This window comes from Corvus cornix, chromosome 14 (assembly GCF_000738735.6).
Source record: "Corvus cornix cornix isolate S_Up_H32 chromosome 14, ASM73873v5, whole genome shotgun sequence".
Lineage (NCBI taxonomy): Eukaryota > Metazoa > Chordata > Aves > Passeriformes > Corvidae > Corvus > Corvus cornix.
The window spans coordinates 1074863-1100146 of NC_046344.1; the positions used below are offsets into that span (position 1 = coordinate 1074863).

The window sequence follows — 25284 nt, forward strand, 5'->3', positions numbered from 1 at the left end:
CCCCATTACATGAGTATTTGTAGAGCTACTGAAAGTCTATATATTAAACTTTCTGAAGGAAGAAATCATCTTTATCTCAGAATTAAACTAGCTTTGTTTTACAGAGGGCAAGTAATCAAGAGAATATTCATTTCTCTGCTCACATGCAACTTCAGACTACAAACAACAGTAATCATAAGTACATAGCTAAGGTTTATCTTAAGAAAACCAACTGTGCTGTATAAATTCAAGCACCAAGCTGAATTTACCTGGCATTATCAACTACTTTGCGGCCCCATCTATAAGCCCAGCTAGCCAGGGCTGCCCAAGACTTGGCTACTTCAGGTGCCTGTACTGAAGACAAGTGATACAGCTGGCCCAAGATGAAGTCTGGTTCTCCAACTCCAATGTTTACTGGGATGGGAGAAATAGAGTAACACGTGTTACAACATAAAACCACTTCTGACTTCTTAACACAGAAAATAATACCAAAAATAACAGGTATTCAGTATTTTTTTAGTAAAATTAGTACCCAACAGTGCAAAATTTTCCAAAATGCCATTATTTTTGAGTTCTGACACTGCTTCAAAATAAAGCCCAGTTTCCATTTGCCAACAACCACTGCTGATACTCTAGAATTCTTTCCTCTTTCACAGAAACGTGGAACTGAGGCAAGGAATTCATGATCTCCAAAGGAGCTCAATGCTCCAGAGAGCAGACTTCTATGAAGTACCCAGGGCACTGTGGTTGTGTTTATTTGTGCATGTATTTCTTTTCTTTGCCATCAAGTCAGAAAGCACCTACTGTTCAACATTCACCAACAGCTCTAAAATAATTCTGACTCTGCATGAGAGGAACTAAGTTATTTATGAAATCCATGTTTAAAGGCAGAATTTATCTTAACATTTAAAGAAAAGTCTGCGGGAAATTAGGACTGAACACATTCTGCAGCACCAACAGAAGTGTTCAGATTAAGTATAGTTTAAAGAAAAAACCTAAAGTACTTTTCACGCTTATGGGGACCTTAGTAACACAAATCCTGTCCATGCTTAAACCTGAAAGATCCAATTCAAACTTCACCAAACACACAAGCTGAAAGCAAACACACAGAACAATAGCTGATATCCTCAATACAAAATAAACACATCCCAGTTTCATCAGGCCACCATTACTTGAACAAGAAAAATGTGACAGAAACATGAAATATTACTAAGGTATTTGGGTTTTTTAACTGTGTATAGTTACCCATTGTACAAAATACCCTTGACACATGTATTAGGAAAACAAATATATGAGTGATGGAGCATTTAGTCTTTATCAGTATAGCTGGTGTTATCCCTCAGTGTAATTATCAGCAGCTAATTTTAAGAAAGAATGAGAACAAATCTACCTGTGGATTCACTTTCAATCCTAGGGTATTCATCTTCTAGTGTGTTAACAGCTGGCAGATCAATCAAATTATATATGTTTTTAGACAAGGTAGACAGACCAGTGTGATTCTGCTGCTGTCGAGCTCTGTATACTTGTTTCAACTGTCCTGAGATCTCTTTCCATTCTGCTTGAATCCATTTAGCCAGTGTGAGAATAGATTTAGCAACTGCATATTCGGCTTTGGCAGACTTGCAGAAAGATATGGCACAAGAACTCAGCATTTCCATGGCATGTGTTGACTGACCTGCACATCATGAAAAACAGATCTTCAGTACACTGTTAACATTATTTAAAAACAATTCTGAAATTCAGCACACTCAGATACAGTTTGTAGCAATATATTTTTACACAGAAAATTCTCTTTTGAAGTTAAAAAGGACAAGCATGAAAAAACTTGTGAAAACACTTTCAGACAGACAACAGCTAATGGGATGAAATCAGTTCCTAATGATACTGCCCTGTTGTGACTTCTCCAAGGTGAGGGGAATTAGCCTGGTTATGAGGAAAAAAAGCTCAAGACACTACAACATAACACCCACCTGCTGTGTATAACAACTTGGTTTTCTCAATATCCAGTTCAGGACCCCATTTTTCATCTATCTGACCTGGTGCAGACAATTTTTTAAAGTGCTGGACTAAGTCCTGTGCAGTGGTGGTTTTCCCCAGCTGAACTTCACTGCACTGGGCGAGCAGTCGTGTAGCCAGGGCGATGTTTCCTCGCTTCCGTGCAAACTTAGCTGCTGTTAAGCCCAGTTCCATAAGATGGCTTTTAATTGGGACTGTTGGTTCTAAGGAAGGGAGCAAGACATTATAAACAAAAGTATTAAACCATTATCTGACACACACAGAATTTCTGCCCAATGTATTCTGCACCAGTAAAAAGTTGTTCAGAAATTTAGATTACTTCATTTCTGTCTGGAATATTTATATACCCCATCTCAAACAAAAATTATATCCATAGATTATCTGCTGGGCAAAAGATTTTTTGCACTATACCATTCCTCTTAGCTAATAAACCTACTTGTCCCCCGACAGAACTTTTTTGTCCCATTACTTCTTACCATCCTGCACATTTAAATGGCTTTCATGACTGTTTTTGAAGACCCATTATTCATAATGTTGAAGCGTTCGAAAGTGAAAGCAGTTAAATATGAAGTGATGAGCAAGTAAGGGGTTATTAGGAGAGGAGTATACAACTGTTAAACACTTCAGAATGTTGTTTTTCTTTTTGACACTGTCTACATCACAGCAGTAACCAAGACAATGAGTAGTAAAGCAAGACACCTGAAGGAAAAAACTTGGCTTTTAAAAAGTACTCCATCTAAAAAATAGAAAAAGACAACTGCTGCTTTCAGCAGAAGACTGAAGTTCAAATTCTGTATTTGCTTTTCGTAACACCATAATGAGAGCTTACACACCTTTAAGCTTTTCCATCAGCTGATTCTGGTACACCGTGTACCTCAGTGCATGCATCCATGGCCTTACATCGTGCTGCTTGCATGACCTCAAAGCTTCATTGAAGAGAGGTACAAGACAGTCCTGGAAGAGGCACAGAAGTTGCAGAGTTGTCATGAGAGACAACTTTACTACAATGCATTTTCATTAATTAAAACCAAAGACCATTTTAGAGCAAACATTCTTATTTGTATTAGTAGCCACACTGTATCATTAACTAAGAGAAATACATTTTATGCTTGATTTTGAGACGATAACACTAAGAATTGCTCAGAATCAAGCAGAATTGTTTTCTGAACAATGTGACTAGAAATTAGATCTAGAACATTCCTGTTCTAGTGGTTGAAGTTGACATTTGGTTTTTAATTGCTGAAGTGATTTTTTAATTAGAATATTTTTAAGTTGCCTGGAAAGTAAATTGCATGCGTTGTAGGAATAAGTGTTACAACGTATTCAGAGAAGAATTACCAACACTCTAAAAGGCAACTACCAATAACACTTCAAAAATATCGCAAGTGTAATTGAAAGAGATGCTTTATAACTACAGAAAGAGTCCAACTGAGATGTAAACTTGTAACAACTTGGGTCAAGGCACATTAGAAAACTAAATGAGGTATTTTCACAGTATGATTAAGAATCAAAACAATTAATGTATGTTTAATATTCAATATTCCATGACATGACATGGAAAAAGACATTATCCCAATTTAGGTTTTAAACACACAGAATTACCTCTGATGTGAGCCTGTTGCACACAGTGTTTTCCAGAGCAGAAGAACAATACAACTGCAGAGTGCTCAACACTGGTAAAGACTGAGACACGGTGAGCGTGGACAGTCGCAAAGGCCCAATAGCGATGCGGGATGTCTGCTTTAAGTACTTAATAAGACTTCTGAAATAAAAGGATCAGGACAGTAATTTTTCTTAGCTAGACTTTAAGAGTAAATAGTCATATCAAAGTTACCGAAGAAAAACCAAATTCAGTATCTTGAAAAAGACGAGAAGGTGTTGCAACATCATACAAGTTACATTACAGTACTTTATTATTGAACTGACACGCAGAAGTACTTTATCCACTCATGTACTTTATAAACTATATAAACTCCACGTTAAACATCATCTCATTTTTCTTGAGTAAGCTTATTATAACTCACAACAGCTAGAACTGGCAGCAATCTACCGTGGATGCTGAAGCTTTACACAGTTATGTTTAACAAACTAGAAGAGGTTTTCACAGTGTATTCATTAATTCATAGCACATTTCAACTTACTCAGATATTGACTGCCACTTTTGCTCCTGTTCTATGTGGTTTACAGCTGTTGCCAGACATACTGAACTTCTCAAAAGCTGTACTTCAACTGCTTTTTGAAGTTCTCTTGGATCAGGACTTAGCATATTAGGAAGGAGCTTCTTCATGTCTACGTGGAGATTAAACAATTGAAATCAACTAGAACTGCCAAATTTTATCAAGTTTCACCATCTGAGAATTCATTTTTGACAGTAAGAAAGTTTGGAAAAAAACCCTTTTAAAAAAACATGCATTATATTTATGTATGTATTCATATCAGAAATTCATCACAGATTATTTATAAACAGTTACATTAACTCCAGAAAACACACTTGCATCAACATTTAGGATGACCACTGCCAATCATTTTGAAGCTTGATTCATAAAGTTTATGGTCAGTCCACTGAACACAGCAAACTGCATTCAGAAGTTTCAGTCTGTCATTTATAGAGACAGATACATGAAGAAATATTTACTTTTGCATCTGAAGTAAATGTTAATTTATGCATTTATACCTATTTTTTCTTTGGATCCCCCTGCAAGCAGGTTGATATTTTCTCCTGGTAATAATTCTAGTTGTTCAGTGCACTCAGTAAGTTGTCCAGACTCAAAGCTGCTCAAAGATCTGCAATTCAACATTTACAGTTTTATTTTCACATTTCTTACTTCACTCCAGTTGCTAAGTATATTATACAGCAAAAAGAAAAGACTCAAGAGTAACTCCAAGTGAGCACTTATGATAAATTCTAAGCAGAAATCTCCATTATACGTACAACAATAGAAGGCACTAGTTCTGCACCAAATGAAAGAATCCAGCATCAGAGTGAAAGAAAAGCCCCTTTCTCTGACAGAAACAGTCACCTTCTCAGACCTGCAAGATTTTACTCCACTGCTACCTTCTGTGCTTTTATTTTCAAATCAAGACATTTCAGCCAAAAGGATTTTACTATGTTTACTACAATCATGCAGGAATGGAAAGCAATCAGGTTGTCAAACAAAGGATCCTTAAACTTTGAAGAGCTTTCAATGTCACAAGTATATTTTCATGAACCAGAAAAATATCAAAGGTCAGGAAATAAATGCACAAGCTACAATTCTAAATTCCTTTCTAAAAAGAAATAAAAATAAAAAATTAAGCAGCCAAGACCACTTCTTTCCTATACTTTTTACATTAAATTAATAAAATAAGATATGTTTAAGACCTGTACCACTGAAATACATTTTATTTAAGTTGTGCAAAAGGATGTATCTTCTGCTGAGTGCAGCAGAATAAATTTGGGATCTTTTTTCTTCAATGAAAGATTTTTTTCTTGAATACTAAGCAGCCTCAAGGTACAGCAGCTATTTAGAAGGATGTTGCCTCTTCACTCATCTCTAAGTGTCATGGCCAAGTTTTCACCCTCCCAAGAACACACCTTTCTTCTTTGCATGCCTCTATTTAGAAACCAACACCCAATTTTTAAAATCCCTTAGAACTTTAATACTTCAGTTGCAAAATAATGAACTCTAAGGTGCTGTTGAATAAATTAATTATACCCTTACTTTATGTAGTTAAAATCTGCTTTTAGGTTGATTGAGGTATTACTATTGCTTTTTTTCAGTTCATGGACCATGTTTTGCCACTCCTGAACAGCAGACCAGTCCGCGATGGAAATGTAACATTCACATGCCTTGTTACCCAGGTAGTTTATCACTTCAGGAGAAGAGTCACTTGGCTTAGTCAGAACAGTTTTTCTAGTTTCTCCTGTGAAATGAAAAAAAAATTATATAAACACACAAATATATATATTAAAAGGCAAGTTCTATTACTCAAACATTACTTCTATGTCTTTTGCAAGGAAAACTCTTAAATTTTAAAAAAATCCAAGAGTTACACAACTTTTACAGTATTCTTCCACTGACACACTTTCTACGGGAAAAAAGAACCTTTTCAAAAGAGGTTTTGAAAAAATTTGGTTCATATCTGTAAAGTAGCATCAAAACAGAAAAACAGAACAACTAAATTAGGAACAAAGAAGGTTCATTTTCAAAGATGAAACAGAATACTGCAACCAAGTCTTAGTAGTTAAAAACCTCTGAGTAACTAGTGCACTTACGATACAATTATGTCACAAACACGAAGGTTTACGTTATGATGATCTAAAATAAACTAAATTACTAAGTTACAGAATATTTTACCTATTACCTTTAGTTTCATTCAGCTAGACCTCAGTACTGCAAACCCTCCTATCTACACGTAATATTGGTTTCAAGAGCACTAAGTGGTTCAGTTTAACAGCAGACAGAAACAGGTTTCCAGATTTCAGAGTTAGCCATTACCATGTGTGCATCATTCAATGTTCTCATTTTATGCACACACATTTACAAGATTGTATTTCTCTTAAAAAGAAAACAAACACTGACCATTCAAGGAATGCTTTGGGCTGGCATTATTCACACTGCTTGAATTGGCCAACTTCAGAACAGTCTTGTCAAAGCCTGTTATACAGCAATCCACTCCAGTCATGGAGCAGAGGTGCTCCTGGTATTCCGCAGTCGCTTTTTCAAACCTAAAACAGTTTCATATTCCAGTCAGAGTCTTAAAGAACCAGGCTGGGGTTTTTGTAAATAGACTAGATTCTGAGCATTATTTTACCCCCATACTCAAAAAGCTCATATCACCTTCAGCAAAAGAAAGGGGTTAAGACAGGATACGAGTTTACTGGCTGAATTTCCAGGTTATAGCATAGGATAAAAGCTTGTCCATACAAGTCTTAATGTCAACTTCAAATCAAGTAGAGACACAAGGAAATAAATGAGTTTTATATTTGACTGTCACAACTTTAACCTGAATGAGTAGAGCTGAATAGTGATTAAATATATATCATTGATTAGAGAATTGCAGAACTCCATCTAGGGCAATAATTCACACCTGAACCTTGACATTGCTGAGAAACTTCTCACCTACTACAAAACTGCATGTGATTTTAAGGAACTTTACAAAAATGAGAAAAAGACAGTTATAAATTTAAAACATCTTTTTTGTTTGTTTGGGGATTTTCACATGGAAGGTAATTAATGAAAGGTGCCCTTCTTCATTCCATACAGAAGAAAGGATGCATTCCTTTAAGGAGACCACGCAGTCAAGGCACACCCCATCTGTAATGATGACCCACTTATTTGTATCTGCATCCAAAGATTCTACTGCAATAGACAGAGAAGCCACTTTTTCAAATGTGAACGAAAACTGCAAAGCATATTCCTCTCTTGGCAAACTGAGTCAGGTAATCAGACCACACAGTGATCACAAACTTCACCAGAAAATATTTAAATTAGCAACATTTTGCAATGGAAAATTAAATACAATACAAAAACCCAACATTACTGTGTAGGATAAACTAACAAAAGCAATTTAAGAACACAATTTATATTCAAATCCTGGTAGTTTAATTAAAACTAACAGTTAAAACACCTGAAAGTGCTGGATACATCAGGTATCTCTGAAAAGATACACGGACTATAATTGACACAGAAATTACATCAGCAGCCTTGACTTGTGCCACAATTTGAAAGACTCAGAATTTTCCACAGAAAGAAAAAATGTCCCAAGTTTGTAGCATCCAATAATTCACAAAAACTCACCGCCCTTCTGCTTGCTGAGCTACGGAATTGATCCAGGAGAGAGACTTCCCAACCACAGCAGAAGACCAGACAGCAATACCCTGAATAGCTTCAGGACAGTGAAGCTCACATAATGCTTCTACCAGCATCATAATTGTCACTTCCAATTCATTTCCCTAAATGCAAACCAAAAGTGTTATTTAACAAAACTCATCTATTGCAGGAGCCACACATCTGTGGGTAAATACTCAGAAATGGTGCAGCAGTATTTCATTATATGCATCCACAAGTGCTCCTCACATCCATCCACTGCACTGCTTTTGGCAAAGCAGAGGAGCCAAGGGAAGAGTATGTGCTGTGAATCCACAGCCTGAACATCAATGGTTAGCAATCACTTTGTGGCGGTTTATACCTACATGGGCATTCATTAAAGAGCATGAAGCAACAAATATCTATCAAACCTCCTTTGGCAAAACATTTAAGCAAATCAAGTTTGTACTGAAGAAATATTCATCCTTTTCTAGAAGGCTTTAACTACTTTATCCACCCATCCCACGCCCGTATTTATCTGCTAGTTAGAGGAAGGATACCCCCATGACACAACCCTGCTTCTCCTCATACCCACAGGTAAGCAAAGACATCACACTGCCACAAGCTTGGGATGGCCTCATACTAATGCAACACCAGTTTCACAAGGTTTCCACTAAATCAGAAACTGCTCAATTGAAACTGTGAATGAACTATAGCACTCATTCCTGTGTAGTATTTGACCACACATCTACAGTGCATCCTACAACCACAACAAAATCATACAAATTAAAAATGTGGCTTTAAATAACTCATTCTTTTACAACCAGTTGGTTTAATAACTACTGATTGTCTTAGCTTAGTTATTCTAGAATATCATGGTAAATATTTTTGCAATAGTCTACAGAGTTTGAAAAGAGAGTACCTGAGAGATGCTGTTATTAGTTTTCATTTCTGTGAGCAAATCAAATCCATGTCTGACTGTCACAGCAGGCTGGCCAGCCAGCAACCCAACCCTCATGATGGAAAGTCTAATCCGTGTCAGCCAATCCTGGCATGTCTGACGATTGGTGTAAAAGAACGTCCTGATAACCTTCAGGGACAGAAAAGAAATTTCATGACAACATTCTTCTGTACAAACCAAAATAGTTAACTGACTGATACTTATATCAAAGGCAGGAAGGTTTCTTTTCTCCAATTTTCAACTGAGAGATGAAGAAACAGATAAAATTCTGCATCTTTAATTTTATTCATGTAAATGGTCTGAAATCACACAAAGCATGCAACTGGCCAGGTACACTGGCAAGCAAGAAATCTTAATAGGAACTATCTATAAATTATATACCAGTGTCACATTAAAGTCTGATAATTATACAGCTTATTTCAAGAGCAAAGAATGTTTTGCACTTGGAACTACACAAAAGGGTATGTTGCTTATAAATAATTACTACATTCCTCAAAAAGCAATTTAAACCCTCAAATAACTATGTTACTTTTTAACAGGATTGCTGACAATCTACAAATAAGTGACTGCTACAAATCAGAGATACTACAGGCTTGCTGGGTTTGTACCAGTATACAAGCTGGTACTCCAGAAACAAAGCCTGGTTTAACATGTTCTGTAGGAACACACAATGTTCTTAGGAATAAGCCAAAGTCCAAGTTTTTTAAGAGTCTCAAACTTAGTTCGAGAAGTTTTTCTGAAACTCCGTGGCTAAGAACTGCACAACCCTGAAAACACTGTTCATTCAACAGACTGCTCCAAGCAACATCAGCACTGTAAGGCAGACAAACCTTGGGTGGAGAGGTAAGGGCATTGGCACATCCTTCATATGCATTGTACATCAGTTTTTCCAAGTTCTCCAAATACTGCAGAAGGAGAACAAGCCTAAGCTGGTTGCTACTGTGTCCTTCATCGTTGTCTGCAGTAGTCCACTGGCTAACATCTTGATCAGGGTTTAACGTGTGCGCTGCAAGGCTCCTGATAATACCTACACATTTTACCAAAACACAGGGGAAAAAAGTTACCAGATGGTATTGTACTGAAATGGGTTGAGGGATAGCAATGCTATCTCTCAAAATCTACCACAAGCTAACAGTAATTATATTTAGAATTTATAAGCACTGAAAAATAAAGCCATAGTGCTCCTTGCCTTGGCCATGAAGACCTTGGCTTCACAACCTTACCAAAAAATCTCATAAAATAAAGTGTATTTTTTACTTTACCTTCAATTGTTTGAAATGTATCTTGGGCTCTCCCCAGAGGAGTTCGTAGCTTTGAGAGAACAGTGAACTGAGCTGCTTCCCAGACAGCCCATTGCCACAGGACAGCATCAGTCTTCAACAGGTTCCGAGGGATGGTTGGCTGATCTCTCTTATCTAGTCTCTGACAGCTATAGAATAACCTTTCTAACCAATTATCCTTCCTGCAAGAAAACATCAGCGCATTAACACAAGTTTATACTGTACACACTTCACCTTCTGATTGCTCACAAACAAATCTCTCAAAAAATTAATTTCCAAGCAGCAATGTGTACAGGAAAATATGCCAAAAGGTATGTCTTTAAGACATTTATAAATATTTAAAATACACAAAATATTTAAAATAAAGCAATGTAGTTTGTAATGATAATAAGATATTTTAAACTAAATGTAACTCAGACTTGTTTACTAGACAGTCAAACTTTCACAGATTTCAGTTCTACAAGAAGTTCTTACCCAGTTCGGTGGAGATTCCCATACAAAATAAAACTAATGACATCAGAGAAATCCTGTGGGTGGAATGTATTACTTGGAGCTTTGCTCATGTGACTTCTTATAGCCAAAGAAATTTCCTGTATTTCAGTGTGGGTACGGTTACTGCAGGAAGAAGCGGAGAGGGAAAACAACCCATGCTACAATGTACTTAAATAAATCAAAAAAAGTTGTGTAAGAGAGTTACACACACACACACTATATATGTGTGTGTATATATATATATATATATCTATATATATATATCTAGTGACTAAAACTAAATATACACTTTGGTATTAATACCAAGTGCTTTCAGAATTCAGGTCTTCAAGACAAATTATAGGACATAATATTGCTCAAGTTGTAGCACATGATATTACTGAAGCTCTGGATAACATGGACCTTCACAGGTATTCAGTATTTGCTTCAAGAAGTCATGCATAGCTTATCAAATTTGTTAATTACTTTGTGTTCTACATACTGTTCTTAGACCTGTGAAAGCACAAGAGAGATAACAAGACACTTAGAATCACAGAAGCACCAGGGCTGGATGAGACCTTTAAGATCATCAAGCCCAACCATCAACCCAGAACTACCACCGTAAGCTCACGCTTTTTGATTTTGAACTAAGACAGTATGATGACTTTCCAATGGCATTACTTTTCAGGTTAAGTGTCACTGAAGAAACTGAAGCATTATTTACACTGAAGTTGATCTGAGTGACTCACCTCAACACAACATCTAAAGGAATTGACTTCAGAAGTTTTCCAAAAGCTTGTCTCACACGAGCACCACTATGGACTAGTTGAACACGACACACATCAACACACCTGCAACACCAAAAAGGAAGGAGGTGTTACCATCTCCATTATCAGCAAAATTCAAATAACACACACAACTCTGTTCAAGTACCTTTGTAAAAGGTCATCTGGAAGGGAGGAAGACAGGGCATGGAGGCTACTACATGCTTGAAGACAAATGTTCACATCTTCCAGAAGTGCTGAATTAAGGTGTTGAAAGGAGAAAAAAAAAGTTATTCTTGCTGGAATTGGGTAACTTCTGCACTACTCTGCATTTGTCCCCATATTATTTACAGGTTTTGAAATTGAAACATCACATCACATCATGGAACTGTCCAGTGGTTTTCATAAAGTAATGATTTATGACTGGGACATTGATCTACCAAAAATGTCAGTGATGTGTCAAATCTCTTAAGACTGCATTTTATTTTAAGAAAATTAATTGTTTAAGTAAGAGGCAGGGATCCACTTCAAAAAAAAAAAAAAACATAAAAAGAGCATAAGTTCTTGCACAATACAACCTTGAAACATCCTTAAAGTAAATGCAACAAGTACAGTTGCTACTACCAGTGGGACAAGGCCATTTATGTATTTAATTTTGAAATGTAAAAGACATTTAAGCAAAAATATGCAATATCTTACTGTTTGCTAAAAGTCCTTTGCAAAACTTATGAAAAGATGGGAGAGAAAATAATGGTGCATATGTTTCCGACTTCTTCATCAGAAGAGCCACTTCCAGAGCCCACGTTGTAAGCAGTTTCCTTCAAAAACCAAGAGTTAGTCACCCTCCACAGTTACAGAAAGGTACTTTCTAATAGACCTTAGCCTACTTCACGTTGCACATCAGTATTATACCACAGCTCATACTTTTTAAACAAGGTATTTCTTAACTTTAAAAACCCCAGCTTTCACAGCATTTTGGTAATACAGGATGGCAACTATTGCAAAAGGGTACTTTCAGTGAGCAAACCCTTTCTTTCAGTAAAGTCTGATAGCTCTGCTATTGCTGGATAGATCTTAGGATGGTTTAAACTTTTCTAGTTTTCATGTATAAAAATGAGCTGCTACTTTTTTTCCACAATTTCATTAATAATGTTTAAAAAAACCCCAAATATTTGACTGGTTAAATTTACCCCAGGTTTCACATATTCAAATTACCCCGGCTTCTGAATTAATGTATTCTACTGAACAAAAAAAAAAAAAATCCCAATTTCTAAGAAAATTTTCCTTACCTGGTATCTTGAGTAAGGTTATCCTTCTTAAGCAGTAGCCCCAAAAGGTTCAGTATGATTGAGAAATGTTTTTTTGTTGCTGTGGTTACAGTACTTATAACTGCTCCATCAAATAGAGAGGGAGAGGAAGAACTGAGGCTACTGGATATGAAATGGTCATGCCTGAAAAGGCAAGGAAAAACAAACTGTAAAACCACCCTAAGATTAGGGATACTCCCCTACAGCTCACATGAGGAGAGAAAACAACAGCAATCAGCAGCGAAAGTTAAACGAACACATACACACACAAACCACACCATGTCGAAATCCAAGTATTTTGATCCCTAGCCTAAAAGAACAAAGCTACAATCTGCCATCAGTCCATGCAGGCCAGGAACCTGTTCTCAGCTGTGTCTGGTATCCAATGCTTAGTGAGAAATCACCACAACTAAGAGTGGAAAGAGTAACAGTTAAACTGGTATATTCCCTTACTTTGACAACAGTTTCTATTAATAAGGTCTGAAATGCATTTACATCTGTTGTTTACATCTCATTACCTCTCCTAGATCTCTCAGTAAGCAAAATAGTAAATAATCTTTCCTCATTTACTTTCAATGGAGTTCTCCCTCAGTTATCTCTATTCAAACACAGGATTTCTAACCTGCCTTTGAATAAAAGGCCAACTTAAGCCAGGATATGCTTTCCTGGCTGAGATACAGCTTCCCTGTAATTAACGAAAGTAAAAAGTGATCAGGGAAGTTTGGGCAAAAGCTTGATTGTATCAACCTATTTTAATTCATCCCTCCAACAATATATTCTACTCAGATCAGTCCATCCTAGTGCTCTTAAAATACTGGTGAATTATTAAACCTCATACCTGGAGCAGTGTGAGTACAATGTATAGAGCACTGCGTACTGGACAGCAGGAAAGTGAACTGCTATGTCACCATGAACAATCATCAGGTTTTTACTCAGCAGTGCAAACACAGTCGGTGAAAGGGCCCACATCTATAAAACAATTGCAACACAAGCACAGAAACATAAAAAGGAGGATCTACTTTTAACTGTAATTGTCATACCATTAACTAATCTCTTTTGCTTTTTCCGCACAGGAGATAATTTAACTCTATTATTTTCTTCGCTATTTTTTAGAAGTCTGTTAAAAGCAGTTCATGTTTTTATATAGAAAGATCTGGAAAGTGTTCTCATATGGCAAATAAACCACCAAAGGATACACTACAGCTTTCACCTGTCTTGATTTTCAAAAGCAATTACTATGATGATCTTAGCATTAAACCATTAATAACCCTGCTGAGATGTTCTTCCCTAGAAACTGCTTTTCATTCTGCACCAAATAGAGATACAATCCACCCATTGTTTCCCCTAAGTTTTAATACTGGAAGTTTTTCTAAAACTTAGGAAGTTTGGAGACAAATATGATCATTTTAGTCTTACATATGTGCCCTACTGGTGTAATACATTAATTTTAATAATAAAGTATGTGTTACACTTATTGAAGGAACTGTCTGTAGAGTTTTTACTCACCCCAATTAATGAGTTTTTCGCATTTCCAATAGTACTTAGAGCACTGAGGTCAAATATAACAACAAACTTGGCATTATCCACGTTGGATATAAGCTTCTTGAAAGAGTCATGCTGGATTTCAGAACAGGCCTCAGGAAGATGTAAACTATGGAGAAGACTATTTAAAGCACAGGTCATTTCTCCTAGAATCAACCTGTAAGCAGTCTCCAGAACAGGAATGTTCTTCAGGCTCAATACAGCTTGGTATACAGCAAGGGCTGCTGCAACAACCTTGAGAGCATAATTACAGCAATAATTGATTAGAACAAATCATAAAATATACTAATCAGCAACAAAGAATTTAAAATTACTCTTCTTTAATCTATGAATAACTCAGTCTGATACACATACCTATCTTCAGTTTTCTGTACCTCTTACTTAGAGAATCTACTAATTATTTTATTTTCTAGATCATCCACCTAACACACTGAGTATCAGAGCCAGATGAAATAAGGACTTCTCTACGTGGAATGATGGCAAACTTACCAATTTCTTATCAAATCTAAATACTAAAATAAAGAAGTAGGTATATCTGCCTTTTCAGAAGTTTCAGATATTCAGTTAGACTAAAAAAAACATATTTAAGATGAGCTAAGTTTTACAGCTTAATCTATTCTATGAAGTGCATGAAGGCTGTTGGAATACACCTGTAGCAGTTACTTACTCTTACCTCTTTCTCCTTATGATAACGAAGAACAAGTAGTTTAGACTCTGGTATAAATAATTTCTCTACAAATGATGATGGTAGTTTTGTATTTATTTGTTCAACAATCTGGGGATAAAAACCAAAATAAGTATCTTTACCTGAACTTTTACTAATTCTTAAAGACTAATCAAAATACTGTTTTTCTAGTCCCCCACAATAATAAAGACATGTACAAACCAGTGTCAACAGATTGAGGACCGAAATGACATAGTCAGTGCCACAAGTCTGACAATTTTCCATTTGATCTAATCCATAGGTGATGACCATGTCGCAGTGTATGGTCATACTGGGATCCAGGCTGCCAAGTAAAACCCCAACACACTCATTGGCAGCTGTAAGCACAGCTTCAGAAAAGAACACTTGGTTTGCTGCAGTCACACATCTCATTACTCTGTACAGAACCTGCAAAATTAAAACCACAACTGAGTTAAACTCCATTAAGAAGAGATGCTATTTAATTGTATTCACATCCATTTGATATCCTGTCCCATCACCCACTGCAGCTCGATCAATTCTATTCTGAATAATCCTGGCATTACATTTCAGAAGTGTAAGAAAAAACAAAAAAACGAACTTTCAACTGCTTGGCTTCCAGTACAGGTCGAGACCTACAAAACCTAAGTTCATTGCTCACAATTTCTGTTCAGTTCCAACTAATGTCAACAGAACTCCCCTTGCAAAACACAGACTAGTTTTCTTCAGCTTTCCTCACAAGAATCCTCCACAGATTAAGGCAGAAGTTACATAATTGTCTTGTCTTCAACTGGGAAATCCACACACTTACTTATCCAAGAAGTTGTGTCCCTCACAAAATTCTGCAATGACATCAATTCCAGTTGTGCAGGTCATCCAGCAACCACAAGACTTTGACTGTAGATATTTTTATCTTATATCCTCACCGGGTACAGAACTATAGCAGCTACTTAGCATATCATATAGTATTTATTCTGAGTTTACACCATCCTACAGAGCTAGGGAAATTTGCTAAGATTTAATAGATACAATTTCAACAGGAATAAAAATCATCCCATTTAATAAAACCAAACTCCTAACTAGAATTCAGGTTTCTATAGCAGCATAGTTATCTGAATAAACAGTAACATGGTTTCAAAGATAACAAGCAAACTTAGCCACATTAACTTAAAATGCCTAAAAAAGTTCGTTTCTGATAAAATTCCCAAGTGCCACTATCACAATCTATACTTTAATAAAATTATTGTAGCACATTTCTTGAAAAAAAATAGATTTAATCAAAGCTGAGAATACACATATTCATGTCACATTCATAAAACCTAAATAAACTCAGTGAATGGCATTGCTGTGTGGTGATAAATCAGGTGAGCAACAGAGAAAATTGAGTTCTTACATCAGTTACATAAGCTTCTGTAATTGGTGGTCCTCTGATGGGGCTGAAGCGCTCCCCAATGCTCCTCACCACAGTACTGAACACCCGAAGAAGTGCAGCCAGTTTAGGCAGCGACACCGAGGGAGGAGGAATATCCTCATCTACAGATTCCCCAGAAGCCACATGGCTGAGGTCCTGCAGCACACGAGGTTAATGTATCAGCACACATCATTAACTTACACAAGGGTAAAACATCAAAATATGGGACTGAAAATACTTCATCTCTTTTCCAGACATGAAACTGTACAATCCAATTACAGACATTTACCCAGTACCTCAACTACACACACACACACCAAGGTGGGATCCAGGCACACAGTGACAACGAGAAGTCACAGAGTAGCAGTGAGTTTAGCCACCGAAACAACGTACTCAGACTATATCTTGTAAATTAAACCAGAGGCTTATGAAGCTCCTGGCCTCTGGAACATGACCATCTGTATTGTTGCACTGTTACAACGGTTGTCCGCACACTTCTACCACTCTTCCAAAAAATTCCCATTCCCGAACTGGAGTTGAGATGTTTGACTGGCCACTCCCACCACTCGTGCAAACTGTGTTGATCTGGAGACAGAGTTTACTAACAGAGTGCTCCATGCCAGCTGGCACCAGTGCCTGGGAACATTCCCAGAAGTGCTGATCTCATTAGTTTAGCTGTAGCCTTGGTCTAGCCCACTGTGAGATAAGAAACACTGACTGGAAAGCACCTCCTCCATGTTAGCACACGTTATCTTAAAACTCTTCTGTGACTAAGAATACACACATTGACCAGAGCAGCAGCCAACCTGATAAGCAGTGATTGACTGCACTGTGAATCCTAAAGCTGCCCCAGCAGAAGCTCTGGTGTACGGAGAAGGACACTGACCAAATTATTGATTCCGCTTTGAGTGACACAAATTATGCTCCAAGTGCAATTTTACCTACAGGACATGCACATTAACATACACAACATAGTATAATCTCCCTATAAGTATGTATTCATATGAGCACATAGACCTTAAAAGACAGCACTCCCTCCCCATCCCAAAGCTCTTCCTTTAATGAGAGCACCAGACAAGCTCTATGCCCTGTTAATTAAAACAAAGGTTATAAAGTCAAAATGAGGTATGTTAAATGAATATAATCTAGTTTTCCATCAGATCCTGCTGCATTATCTCCTGCACAATATAATCTGCTGCTTTATTTTAAAAAAGACAGATTTATCATTAGTCTTGTGAAGCATTAGGATTTCCTCTCTACCCCCAACAGTTACTAGTTCTGAAACACCCTGAGGCTGAACAATTAAAGAAAACACCAAGGAAAGACCATGAATTGTCTTCACATCAGCTCTTTAAAAATGAAGGCATTCATTCCTGTTTGGTCAATTGTTTATAATTTTATTACAACATGATATTCTCCATCAATAACAGCTGAAGGCCTGGTTGTGATACTAATTAAATAGTTCGTATTTGTGCAGTTGGTCATTATACATGACTGAAGTATACTCCATAATTTGGTCCTCGTTTCCCCAGGAAAGCCATATAATTTTATTTTCTACAAATGTAATACAGCCATAAAAATAACAGCTGTAGATTTATTAAGAAAACCATAACACTTAACTCTGGTATACACCATAAAGTCTTGTTTACCTCAGCATAAGCTTCCATATCTTCCAAAAACTGACCCAAGAGCGTGGTAGAAAAAGTAAGATCAGCCACCCAAAAGGGCTCCAAGCTCTGCAGCCATCCTGTATAAAAATACCAAGCCAATTAATACAGGGTAACATAAAAATCATTAAATTTTAGTTGCATATTGCTGAGGGAAAAGTTGCTGAGCTAAGAGGAGGTCATCCACATGGAAATACTAACACTAGATGTTTTTAAAATAAATATAAATTGTAACTCCCTCTTCTGTCCTTCTGCAAAAATCCTTTTAAGGTTCAGTTCTGCCCCTCAGCAGCTAAACACTAATGATAGAATCTAGGACTATGACACAAGAAACATAATAGACTTGCTGTGAATAACTCCCAAGGAAACTGATAAAGCTATAGGAAAAACTTTCCCCGTTTTTTAAATGCCAGTACAGTATCTTTACCACAAAGATTTTCTTAAAGTACTCAGGAAAAAATGTATCCTTTCACAGAGGATATACTAAGACCTATAAATTTATTTAAGTGTTATAAAATTGCACAGAACAACTGGTGCTTAAATGTACCCTGAATAAAGCATCCCATTTTCCCAGAATTAGCACAAAATGGCAAACGCAAATTTACTAAAAAGTTAGCAACAAAGTCTCTTGCTACGTAGCCAGAAACTCAATTTGGTTTTATGTCAACTTCCGCATCAGTGGAACCAAACTTGAGTAAGTAAACCCACAACATCTGCAAGCCAGAGCAGACTCTGAGACTCTCCATGAGCTCCTCTGGCCAAACTTACCAGAGACCTGTTGCGTCAAAGAAGGTTTCTGAGTGTGATCTATGTGCCACCCAACCAGTATGTCCACTGTGTCCTGGAAAGCAAATGTGAAAACAGAGTAATTACCCAATTTGCTGCACCAACACTTCTACTCAAGAAAGAAAACACAGAGGACAAAGAAAGCTTACCCTAAAATTGGTGCTGAAAATGTGTGGGTAGCATCGAGACACCAGAAGGATGCACTTGACACACTTGCACAGTAACTCTGGGGTATCAACATTTTCTAGGATGGACTGCAGGCTGGTCATTACAAGCTGAAAAGTAAAGCAAAGCCACCAGACATTTCTCTTCATTAAACATGTGAGAGGACACATCGTAACAAACTAGTTTGATTCAAACAACAAAACTCTACTCTTCCTTCAGGAACAAAATGTAAAAAGCATCATGTATACTGTACAAAAAGAATCACTTCAAGGGGGCGTTTGCTTGAAACATGGCAGAGCCAGGGAACACTCTTCTTTAGTTCTTTAGCCACAGAACAACTGTTGTTTTAAGTCCTATTTCTCCTGCTGAAGCTTTCTGGCTCTGTAAAGTAACTATTAAATTGGAGCACAGACCTGGCATAGCTGTTCTACACCCAAAATAAGAGACCCTAGAACTTGAACAAGGGGACCACATCTTGTCTGCACACATCCTACTCCCTTCTCAGATCTATCCACAATTCATGTTAAGAGACTGTAAATAGGAGGCAGCACAAAACAACAAAAAGGTTGGGTTTTGTGTACCATTCCACTTCAGTTCTCTTTTTGGTCTCAACAAGATTCTTCTTGGATCTGCCATAAATACTAGAAAGTTGCATCAAAATATGTATTAGCCTCCAAAGACTTGTCATTCTTTTCTAGTGTAACCACAATCAAAGAACCTCATTCAGTCAGAAAGTCATAATCCAGTTGTAATGGTATTTACTTATTATGTCAATATAGCATCACTTTTTTGATCATTCCATTTTAAAAAGTTCATTCAAGCATTGCACTGAGAAAATCATTAATAATCCTGTTTTAACTTGTAGTCTTACCTGCATTAAAGATGAAAATGCTTTCTTTTCTCCTACAGTCTCCAGTGCTTTGTAGGTTGCACACAAATAAAGAAGTTTAACTTCATCTTTTGTGGATGAACTGAATTTGCTAAAAATCCATTTAAAGATCTTCTCAGCCTCGTAGCTCAGAGAAGCACAAAGAAGGCCAAGACAGCAAGCTCCTTCCTGTCTCAATTCTTGAAGCAATTTGCTACTGCAATTTTCGGAGAGAAAAAAAACCAACTTGGTATCTCAAGCCATGACAGCAGAACAGAAGCATGAACAAAATACTGCATTTTCTAAAGCAAAAGAAAATATATGCAGAAATGAAGCTGCTTCTCTCCTACTTAATGGCAGCAGTGGCGAAGCTAAAATAAAGTTCTAAGAAGTATTATTTCTATGGAGTAAGTCAGCTTGAATAAAAGTACGGAACAAACGCGCTGCTCTACTTGCAACACCCTATCCAATAGGAATGGTTCTTAATATGCAGCTGACTCTGGGTAATAACACTGACTTAAGCACCTAAAAGCCCAGATAAACCTGAGCATCCTCTACATACACTCCTAATTGGATGTAAATGAATCAGCATGTAAAAAACCTTCATTTCGGAAGCTACACCACCACAGCAGCGCACAGCTACACCAGCTGACTGAATGCACCAGAGACAGACTCCACACCACCTACATCAAAGCCACACTGGTGCCTTCACATTCTCTCCAAGGGAACTGTACTCTGGACAGTCCAACAGTATTGTTGATATGCCTAAAAATCTTTATTCTCCCCTAATTTCATTCTGTTCCTGAAATGGGACACCCATGCAAAATTAGTAAATTAACTTCTTTCAACCTTTCCCCCCTCTGTTTCAAACCTAATGCTGTCACTATTTTTCCCCTTTACAGCATTCTTCCCACTTACCTTTCATTGAGTACATCATGAATGGCAGTCAGGATATTATCCAGTTGTTTAACTAGTACCTGTAATATATGATACATAAAAGGCAAAAGCATAATAATTGCCCAGTACTGTTACCACAATAGGTCCTGTTTACACCCACAATAAATACAACACTGCCAGTTCCCCTTGCCAAGAGAATGTCATTATGCTTTCCATGGCCACTGAAGACTAGCATGAACTATATTAAGCAATACTGCAATATTATCCTAGATGTTATATTTGATATTTATTTACAGTTTATTTATATTTTATTTATTTACAGCCACGAAAATACTGGCAGCCTGCTATCAAGGTCTGTTCTAAGTTTAGCTCTTGCTGATAACATTACATCACGATGGAAGACTCATCATACAGCTCACGAGTAGCATCTACTGAAGGCCAAATCTTAATACTAAAAAATTAATTGTATCACCAGAAAATTTAACGGAACACATAATCTGAAGAATTAAAGCTTCTACCTAGGCAAGCCTGCATTTCTCAGTGAATTGGAACACAATTTTGGGAATGAAGCATTACTGATGAAGCAGTGCTTCTCAGTAAACATAACCAGAAAGACCTGTTTTCCTAATATGCACCAACCCCCACCACATTAGTGAGTTGTCTGAAAAATCATACATTAGCTGCAACTGTATAATACATTAACAGGAAGTTTTCTTGGCAAGTTAATAAAAAGGTTTGTTCTCTTTTCTTCAGAAAGACATTCATCTTTACAGTGGATGATACTCGGTTTTTGTTGTAAGTTTTGAGCAATGTGATGCTTTTGAGGGTGAGGGGACAGAGATCCACAGGCTTGACCCCTCAGAACTCATAAGGGCATTTTAAAAATGTGTCTGGTATCGGTGAAAGAGGCTAAAAAGGAAAAGGCATCTATATATTTCAGAAGCTAAAGCAGGACACCACTAGATGACAAATGACTACTGACTTCTACTACTTTACTTTGAACTCGTATTTCAACCCTGAAGATGAAAAGAACTCAGTTAAACTACACTTAGTAGTGTCACCAACTGCAGGAACTACTGCTAGGTTAAACACTGTCCACTATAAAGTTTTGGCCTTGGTATCACTTGACATCTGATCTTATTCTCATTAGTGAGCTCAGAGAAGCTTAACCAAAAGTTTCTCAGTGACAGACTTAATATTCTGACCACTAACAAAGCTTGTCACCACTGAGTCAGACATTAGAATGGAAATTTCAGTATGTTCTGAGATGCCAATAAACTTAAATAAAATGCAGTTACAAAATAAAATTTAAAAATGGGGAAAACCTCATGGAGAATAATGGAAGTAACTGAAAAAAATAACCACAGCATAACTGTGGGAAGCATTTACTTCCTAAACCCTCATAGTAAGAGGAGGAAAGCTGAAGAATTAAGTAGGCTTCCACAGGGGCTGCTTACACCTGGGTGCACAGACTGGAATACCCCCCATATTCAAGTCTCATGTCCTTTGCAAAAGAGCACAATTATCCCTGGTTAATTAAAATACAATGAGAAAATGGACCAATTTCTTATAAATAAGGACTGACACCGATTCCAAAGCTAAAGTATCAGAGCACTGCTTGCAAATGAGTAGCAGGATATTAAACCATCACTTCCTGCTTTTTAGTACTTGGAGAACTCTTAAGCTCTCCAAAACAGTGGGGCAGATGTGTCAGAGAAAATGCTCTACAATATTTTATTTCAAAATATGTAATATTAAAAACGTATACCCACAGTGGGATACTTCCCATCCCCAAATCGTTAAAAAACACTTGAGGACATTAGAGACTTCAACAAATCATCAAAAATCCTAAAGATGTCATGAAAACAAAGTCTTACTTAGTTCCCTTCCCATGAAAGGAAATCCACATACAGAGATGTTTAGTTAGAAAGCTGAGTAGCTCTAAGGTGAGCTGTTCACAAGACTAAATACCTGCATATTTTTAATTTAAAATACAGAAACAGTTCCTGAACAAGGCAACTCCACTTTACTTCCTTTTCCCTCTGCTTCCTTGCTGAGGGATCCAAAGGCTATTCCTAAGACCAGTCAAAGAAAGCCACACACATGCCATGTTAATTCCTACAGTTCAGGGATTCAGTAGCTTGGTCTAAGGCAATACACCATAATAAAATATTTCCTGAAGTACAGAAACAAGACAGACAACCCAGGAATACACTCTCCTTTCTTGTGGAATGAAATTCCTCGAACACAAGATAATCCTTGCAGACATATCCCAACACTCAGATTTGAAAAAGACAGTTTTATAAAACAAGAAATACCCCAATGCTATGGAAAAGAAAGAATTACTGACCAGTTTGTTTTCTGGTTGTTGAATGAATTCTTTCAGTTGCTTTACAGTAGCCAGTCTTCGGTCTCTGTCGTCTTCCCGAGTAATCCTCCGAAGAAGATTTGACAGTCGAGACTCGTCAGAATAAGACAACGGTCGCTCTGAAAAATGTAATTATTTTTTTCCTACAGCACTGATCAACAGTACCTGTATTGTCCAATATGTGTACGTGTGAAATCAATAAGTCATAATAGTAACTTGAGAAAAAAAAAAAAAGATAAATCCCGATTGGTTTTAAACTTTCATTAAAAGAAAGTTATATGCAAAAATCTAATTTAGCTACCAAAATATTTCATTTCTTCCCATGGACAGCCCAGTTCCTGTGTAGAACTCATTCAGAACTAAGCAGAACTGTTCTACCTCTACACAAAACCCTGGACTTAGTTCTCTTCCACATAAACGGAACTAAAAAAAAAGGGTGTGAGGTAAGGTTAAATCAGACTTCCGATTGAATAAACAAAAATAATTCAACAAATAATATTTCAAGAAAACCTTGTGGAAAAAACAAGCTGCTTCCTGAAGCAAAGAGCCAGATTTAAGTTCAAGCAACTACAAAGAAACAAGATTTTCTCTCTGATAGGTAGTAGGGCTGTGCTTTGAAAAGGAAAGTAGATCTGCTCTTCCTTTATTGAGGAACATAAGCCCCCAGCGTGAAGATGGACTTGGCTGTTCACTTAAGCAGACCATAATGGGGGAGAATCAACATCTTCCTAAGAAAACACCTCATTAAACTTGGCCAACAGCACTCGGTACCAGAGAAGGTCACAATGCAGTTTACCTGATTTAGGGACCAGTTACCTATTCATTCATACAAATAATTAATTTCCCTCATTTCGAAAAAGGAAACAAAATTTCTTTCAATAAATTTAACATTAGATGCTTCATGGTGGTTCAAATTAGAGGATTCATGGAACATGATGAGGTTTTCTTAGTCAACATGACTTTAATGAGAAAATCCAAGACAGCTACAGACAGCTTTTTGCTCTGCTCAACATCAGTCATCTGATGTGACTAAAGCAGCTTTGTCTTTATTCAGTTAATAGCTAATCTGCACTGGCATTACTCCCCAAGAGTGTCAGCTAATTGTCAAGTCACAATCACAACCTTAAAAAAAAAAAAACAGAACCAAAAAACACTAACCAAGAACACGACTGAAGCTACACTAACCAAAGCACTAGTTAACAAATATCTGTGACATCCACTTTGTGAAAATTCAGCAAGGTCTCAGCCACGTGCTAACGCACTCACAGAAGACAATCTTTGAAATTGTTTAATGAATATACTAACAAACAAAATCAAAGAATTTAAAACCAAAATCTTGTTGCAACACAATCCCACTGTATTTTAAAGAAGATATGAAAAACCAAAATGACTTGCTGAAACCTACAACAATCAAAGACAGCCAAGTTCAAAAGGAGAAACCCTTGAAATCTGGTATCTCAAGGAGAGAGAACATACAAGTCATAGGCAGTAACTTCAGTCATCCAAAATTATATACCCCAACCTTTTAAGGATTAAAGAGATGCTCACATACCCAGGAGAACAGTCTGAATTTACTGTCATTTAGTACTGGCAGAAAGTTTTTTTTATTTAAAGAGTTTTCTATTTCCTCTACACAGACATAAAAAGACACTAAAAGGACTACATAGTTTTTATATCAAGACACCAGAATGGGGTTATAAAGTCTGTGTTTAATCCATTCCTAAAACCACATTTTCAAAACAGTCATGTCACCACTTACACCTCAATTCTTCCACCTGCAAAGCACACTGAACACTCTCAAGTCTCCTTTGAAATATTAATCCTTGAGAAGAAACATCATGTCCTCATGTTTATAATGTGCCTGCCATAAAGCAGGCAGTTTTTACCAGTGGCTCAACTACTACTTATCCTAAGTGATGCAGTAAGTGACAGTGCTTAGTCATGAAGTTTCTATTTTCATTCAAAAATGCTTGGAATTACTCTTTTTTGTTTTTTTTAAACTATGACTCAAACCTGAACTAGTGGGAAGAGTGAAGCCTTCTTCCTCAAAAACACAAGTCCAGCATTCCTGCACCCTCTTGAAATTCCAAATTTGTTCTTGCTTCATCTCCCAAGACCTCGCCCAAATTCTTAGGATGCTTCCAGTTCCTCCCTGGCCTCTATCTCTCAGCTGAGCAAGAGGGAGCACGAGTAGTGGCAGGCTCAGGAGGACAGCAGTGGCTGAGTAATCAGCTGGCAGGATGTGACACTGCCTGACCTGCAGCCCAGGGAGAACAGGTAACGGCTGAGCTGCTCTTCCCACACTGGGGCTCGTTAATGAACAACTTTTTA

At 37.1% G+C, this 25284-nt stretch overlaps 1 protein-coding gene across 2 annotated transcripts in view; it reads right to left on the reverse strand.

The window, feature by feature from the left end:
• Positions 1-25284, reverse strand: part of SMG1 (SMG1 nonsense mediated mRNA decay associated PI3K related kinase) — a 60670-nt gene that overhangs the window by 22738 nt on the left and 12648 nt on the right. For both annotated transcript variants that reach the window (XM_039560004.1, XM_039560005.1), the window contains 29 exons: positions 22936-23072; positions 20607-20665; positions 19692-19905; positions 18805-18930; positions 18638-18710; positions 17852-17949; positions 16185-16358; positions 14996-15220; positions 14783-14884; positions 14074-14343; positions 13406-13536; positions 12550-12711; positions 11960-12078; positions 11430-11517; positions 11246-11347; positions 10500-10640; positions 10008-10207; positions 9576-9772; positions 8707-8874; positions 7776-7930; positions 6558-6703; positions 5697-5898; positions 4670-4779; positions 4137-4284; positions 3598-3757; positions 2829-2949; positions 1950-2198; positions 1370-1654; positions 249-393 (listed from right to left, as the gene is read on the reverse strand). In XM_039560004.1, coding sequence (XP_039415938.1) covers positions 249-393; positions 1370-1654; positions 1950-2198; positions 2829-2949; positions 3598-3757; positions 4137-4284; positions 4670-4779; positions 5697-5898; positions 6558-6703; positions 7776-7930; positions 8707-8874; positions 9576-9772; positions 10008-10207; positions 10500-10640; positions 11246-11347; positions 11430-11517; positions 11960-12078; positions 12550-12711; positions 13406-13536; positions 14074-14343; positions 14783-14884; positions 14996-15220; positions 16185-16358; positions 17852-17949; positions 18638-18710; positions 18805-18930; positions 19692-19905; positions 20607-20665; positions 22936-23072 — 4507 coding nt within the window. The remainder of the gene's footprint in view (positions 1-248; positions 394-1369; positions 1655-1949; positions 2199-2828; positions 2950-3597; positions 3758-4136; positions 4285-4669; positions 4780-5696; positions 5899-6557; positions 6704-7775; positions 7931-8706; positions 8875-9575; positions 9773-10007; positions 10208-10499; positions 10641-11245; positions 11348-11429; positions 11518-11959; positions 12079-12549; positions 12712-13405; positions 13537-14073; positions 14344-14782; positions 14885-14995; positions 15221-16184; positions 16359-17851; positions 17950-18637; positions 18711-18804; positions 18931-19691; positions 19906-20606; positions 20666-22935; positions 23073-25284) is intronic.